The 6,000-nt window shown below is 49.0% G+C and overlaps 1 protein-coding gene across 1 annotated transcript in view; it reads right to left on the bottom strand.

Moving 5' to 3' along the window:
* Positions 1-307: 307 nt before the first annotated feature.
* The window catches only part of FTSJ3 (FtsJ RNA 2'-O-methyltransferase 3), a 92,102-nt gene continuing 86,409 nt past the window's right edge, over positions 308-6,000 (bottom strand). The window contains exon 22 of the mRNA XM_075349375.1: positions 308-1,164. Coding sequence (XP_075205490.1) covers positions 996-1,164 — 169 coding nt within the window. The 3' untranslated portion in view covers positions 308-995. The remainder of the gene's footprint in view (positions 1,165-6,000) is intronic.

The raw sequence follows: 6,000 nt of genomic DNA, 5'->3' as shown, positions 1-6,000 counted from the left end.
CTTTTTCTCTTTTTTTTTGCAGACAGTAACATAAGACGTGCCATGGGTCTATGATACCACTTTCTTTTCTTTGGCCATGCAGTAGAATCACTGTAGGAATGTGTAATCTTCCCTGAGTGCCTCTTCTACAGATAAGGGCAAACTTTCTGCATCATGCAATTATTCCTCAATCTAAGGCCTAATTCACACCTCTAATACATACGTGAAAACATGATACTGGTGTCAGTGTATCATTCGTGTGTTCGCTTCTATTATCAGTGTGACATCAATGGGTTTTTTTCATAGATGGATCAATAAATAAATAACCAAGATTCTATCTTTTTTAATGTTAAACATGCCATCTGTGTGCTGTGTTTTTCACAGACTTGCATTGGGCCCATGTCATCCAAAAAGCAGACAGGGTTCCTTTGGTTTTGCATGGACACACGGTCTGTGAAAAAACATGGACACCTGAAAAGCACTATAGATTATAACAGGTGCCATAGGACGGCTAAATGATGCCCAAGGTGAATTCAATCTGATCTCTCCAGCTGCTGTATCTAAGGAAAGGCACTTCTCTCACAGTACGTCCCACCTATCTATGTGATTCAATGCCAATCATAAAAATAAAATCCCTGCTTGCATCACTTTGTAGCATTCCAGAAGTGCACTACATGTACAGTCCCTGCTACAAAAGAAAGGAGCCACAAAGAGTGGAAGCGTTGTCTGGTTTTTCTAAGGACCAGGCAGTCGCTTTAGTGATGTCTTGAGCACTTGTGTCCCAATAATAGTTGTATTCTTACAGCCTTCCTTTGGGTGTAGCACCACAGAGGGTAGTAGTACTATTTATTATTAAAATTCACGATATTATACAAGAAATTAATGGTGTCCAGACCTGCTCTATAAGCAGAATAATGTCAGGATTCAAGATGGAGACTTCCCGAAGGGTGATCTTATTGTGAGGGCTCCGGCCCTATCATCAGCATATGATAAAAAACGCAAGCATCAGTAGCCCTTCATCTCTTCTTCTTCTGTTTTCTCATGTCCTTCTTCATCCTGCCATCCACCACCTTAAATTGACCCTTGACTCCAGCTGGGCGGTGGACTCTCTTTCCAGTACCTTTCTTGGCCACTACATAGGTCACTTGTCGCTTCTCCTTCCCCAAACCTGCCTTTTTGTATATACTAGAAACATAAAAGAGACAACAATGAGTCACAAGTAGAAACATTGCAGCAGCGTATCAAAAAGCATAAACAAATAAAAAACATTTAACCCTCCAAGGACGAGGTCAAATGTTAAAGAAGGGAATTTTGTTTACTTACCGTAAATTCCTTTTCTTCTAGCTCCAATTGGGAGACCCAGACAATTGGGTGTATAGCTATTGCCTCTGGAGGCCACACAAAGTATTACACTTAAAAGTGTAAGGCCCCTCCCCTTCTGGCTATACACCCCCAGTGGGATCACTGGCTCACCAGTTTTAGTGCCAAAGCAAGAAGGAGGAAAGCCAATAACTGGTTTAAAGACCAATTTAATCCGAGGAAACATCGGAGAACTGAACCATACCACATGAACAACATGTGTACCCGAAAAAAACAGAAAAACCCAGAGAAAACAGGGCGGGTGCTGGGTCTCCCAATTGGAGCTAGAAGAAAAGGAATTTACGGTAAGTAAACAAAATTCCCTTCTTCTTTTTCGCTCCTAATTGGGAGACCCAGACAATTGGGACGTCCAAAAGCAGTCCCTGGGTGGGTAAAAGAATACCTCGTGATAGGGCCGTCAAACAGCCCTTTCCTACAGGTGGGCAATTGCCGCCTGAAGGACTTATCTACCTAGGCTGGCGTCTGCCAAGCGTAGGTATGCACCTGAAAATGCTTGGTAAAAGTATGCAGACCCAATCAGGTAGGTGCCTGACACACCTGCTGAGCCGTAGCCTGGTGCCGTAATGTCCAGGATGCACCCACGGCTCTGATAGAATGGGCCTTCGGCCTTGAGAGAACCAGAAGCCCAGTAGAACTGTAGGTTTCAAGAATTGGTTCCTCGATCCCCCGAGCAAGGGTGGATTTGGAAGCTTGCGACTGTTTACGCCGACCAGCGACAAGGACAAAAAGTGCATCCGGGTGGCGCAGGAGCGCCATGCGGGAAGTAGAACCTGAGTGCTCTCACCAGAACCAACAGATGCAAATCTTTCTGAAATTGGTGGACTGGACGAGGACACAAAGAAGGTGAGGTGATATCCTGATTGATATGAAAGTGGGATACCACCTTAGGGAGAAATTCCGGAACCGGACGCAGAACTACCCTGTCCTGGTGAAGGACCAGGAAGGGAGTTTGTATGAGAGCGTTGCTAGCTCGGACACTGTCCTAAGAGACGAGACCGTTACTAGAAGGCCACTTCCCGTGGAAGCGGGAAGGGAGACATCTTTCAAAGGCTCGAAAGGCGGCATCTGGAGAGCAATTAGAACCTTGTTCAGATCTCAGGGCTCTAACGGCCGCTTGTACGGAGTGCTGAGAAGACAAACTCCCCGTAGGAACGTGCGTACCAGAGGAAGTCGTCGTTTCTGAAAAATACAGATAGCGCTGAGACTTGTCCCTAAAGGGAACTGAGCGACAACCCATTTTCCTACCTAGATTGCAGGAAGGAAGGAAACATAGACGATGCAACCGGCCAGGGAGAAACACCCTGCGTCGAGCACCGAGATAAGAATATCTTCCACGTCCTGTTCAAATGGAAGAATGGCCCTTGAGACAGCCAGTCTGATTGGTCTGGTAGTGCCCCCGGTTAGCCTACCGTGAGGCACCACAGAACCGAGTACCACAACATCCTCGGCCAATCTGTAGCGACGAGGATGGCGCGGCCGCAGTCGGTCTTGATCTAGCGCAGTACTCTGGGCAACAATGCCAGAGGTGGCACCTAAGGTAGCTGGAACTGCGACCAATGCTGAACTAAGGCGTTTGCCGCCAGAGCTCGATGATTGTGAAACCGTGCCATGAAGCTGGCACCTTGTTGTTGTGCCGTGACGCCATTAGATCGACGTCCGGCCTCTGTCAGCGGCGCCAGATCTCCTGAAACCCGTCCGGGTGAGGAGACTATCCTCTTTCGGCCACCCTCAGCGACTTAGGAAGTCAGCTTCCTAGTTTCTACACTTGGGATGTGAATCGTGGATATGGTGGATGCCGTGTCTTCCACCCACATCAGAACCTGCCGGACTTCATGGAAGGCTTGCCGGTTGCGCGTTCTTCCTTGGTGGTTGATGTATGCCACCGCTGTGGAGCTGTCCGACTGAAGTCGGATATGCTTGCTTTCCAGCCGCTGTTGGAAGGTTTGTAGGGCAAGATACACTGCTCTGTGTTCAAGAACATTGATCTGAAGGGTGGACTCTTGCTGAGTCCACGTACCCTGAGCGCTGTAGTGGAGAGAAACTGCTCCCCACCCTGATAGACTCGCGTCTGTCGTAACTATCGCCCAGGATGGGGATAGGAAGGACCTTCTTTTTTAACCAAGAGGTGGGAAGAAGCCACCACCGAAGAGATTCCTTGGCCGCCTGAGAAAGAACGACGACTCTGTTGAGGGACGTCGACTCCTCGTCCCATTGGCGGAGAATGTCCCATTGTAGTGGACGCAGTAAAACTGCGCGAAAGGAACTGCCTCCATTGCTACCATCTTACGTAGGAAGTTCATGAGGCGTCTCAATGTGTGCGACTGGTTCTTAAAGAAGAGCTTGCAGCCCGTAGTGAATGCTGTTTGTCTAGCGGAAGCTTCACTATCGCTGAGAGAGTAAGAAACTCTATGCCTAGATATGTTATCGATAGGGTCGGGGTCGGATCTGACTTTGAAAAGTTGATGATCCACCCAAAACTTTAGAGAGTCTCCAGCGCAACGTTCGGGCAGTGTTGGCATGTTTCCTAAGAGAGTGCCTTGACAAGTAGATCGTCTAAATCCGGGATCACAGAGTGACTCTGAGAGTGCAGGACTGTGACTACTGCTGCCCTGACCTTGGCGAAGACCAGTGGGACTGTCGCTAGCCGGAAGGTAGAGCTACGAACAGAAGGTGTTCGTCTCCTATAACGAAGCGTAGACACGCTAGTGCTCTGGATCAATCGGCACGTGTGGATAAGCATCCTTGATGCCTAATGATGCTAGGAAATATCCTTGGGACCTTGAGGCGGAGTGATTCCATCCGGAACCGCCTGGTGTCCACGAGCTTGCTGAGCATTCTTAGATCTAGAACGGGATGGAACGGCCCGTTGTTATAGGTACCGCAAAGAATTTGGGGTAAAAACCGTGACCTTGTTCCTGAAGAGGAACGGGGGTCATCACTCTTTCTGCCTATAGAGTGCACCCTGTTTGCAGAAGAGCAGCGGCTCGGCCGGGAGGTGAGAAATTCTGAAGAATCGAGTTGGAGGACGAGAAGTGAGCTCTATCCTGTACCCGTGAGACAGAATGTCTCACACTCAATGGTCATTGACCTATGGCAGCTAAATATCGCCAAGGCGGGAGAGCCTGCTACCGACCGAGGCCGCAAGTCATGAGGAAGCCGCCTTGAAAGCGGGTTTTCAGACTGTCGATTTTTTGGGCGTGACTGAGCCCGCTAAGAATCTGAGCTCCTCTGATCCTTTTGAGTCCACATTGGACGAGGAAAAATGGGACCTGCCCGAGCCTCGAAAAGGCCGAAAACCCCGACTGCCTCTTGCTCTGTTGGGGTTTGTTGTGTCCGGGCTGAGGAAAGGATGAATCCTTACCCCTGGACTGTTTAATGGTTACATTCACCAAACAGTCGGTCAGCAGAAAAAGGCAACTGGTAGGCAACCTTTTTTGGAAGCAGAATCTGCCTTCCATTCACTTAACGAGCAGACCAGGCTCTGCTTAAAAACACGGAGTAGCGGAGGCTACCGCCGCACGGTTCGCAGAGTCCAGGACAATCTGAATCGCGTAAGAAGCAAATGCAGACATTTGGGAGGTTAAGGATGCCACCTGCGGCACAGATGTACGTGTAACCGTGTCAATCTGTGTAAGACAAGCTGAAATAGCTTGGAGTGCCCCAAGGGAGAGAATGCCGGAGCCAACAGCAGTTCCATCTCCCACTGCAACTATGGATCTAGCTACAAGCCTGGAGATTGGAGGATGCCGCTTGAGACACCGGGTCCAGTCCCTGACCAAGTCAGGGGACAGGGATAACGTGTATCCTAAGCCGTTTGGAGAAGCGCATATCTGGATAAGCGTGGTGTTCCTGGACTGCCTCTCTGAAGGCAGAGTGGTCCAGAAAAATACGTGAAGCTGACTCCTCCACTGGAGGAGCTGTGAGAAATAACCCACATTCTATAGATGGACGCTATAAGATTATTTACTATGGCGTCACGATCAGGTGTATCCAGATTGAGAGCGGTCTCAGGATCAGAATCCTGAGCCGCTACTTCCGCCTCATTACACAGCGAGTCCTTCTGCTAGGACCCTGATGAAATCGAGGCCGCTCATAGTGAGCCCGCTTAGGCTGTCTGGGACTGACGTCCGTGCAGAGCCGTGACTCTGGGATGCGTGTGACATTCCCGGAGCTGTTAGTTGTTCACACTGAGGGGGGCCATGGATCAATGATTCAACAGTGCCCATATTGTGAGAGACATGTCCGGACTGCTAGGCTTCTAGTATCATAGCCATAGTCTCAGAAAAACTGTCAGTAAATACTGCAGACACCGTCCTCATCCCCTGGCCATTAGTGCATACAATGGGAGTCTATGTAACCTGCCGGCCGTATAGCCGTACATGCTGTACCAGCTGTATAGAAAAACATGTGGTTCTGCACCTTTGTTTTACACAGAGAATATGCTGATAACTCCTCCGCATAATCCAGGAGGGTCTATACAACGTGCGACCAAACAGTGCAATGTATATAGTACCAGCATATCTATAAGTGCACTTCTGCACTAGTGGGGTTAGCACCACAGGTGCTGCTTAACGCCTGTTGCAGCGATTGTGTGACTATCAGAATGCCAGGGTCTTCCACACTTGTCTCTGTTCGTACAGA

The sequence above is a fragment of the Anomaloglossus baeobatrachus genome, chromosome 5 (genome assembly GCF_048569485.1).
Source record: "Anomaloglossus baeobatrachus isolate aAnoBae1 chromosome 5, aAnoBae1.hap1, whole genome shotgun sequence".
NCBI classification, from domain to species: Eukaryota; Metazoa; Chordata; class Amphibia; order Anura; family Aromobatidae; genus Anomaloglossus; species Anomaloglossus baeobatrachus.
This window is presented reverse-complemented; position numbering and strand designations above follow the sequence as displayed.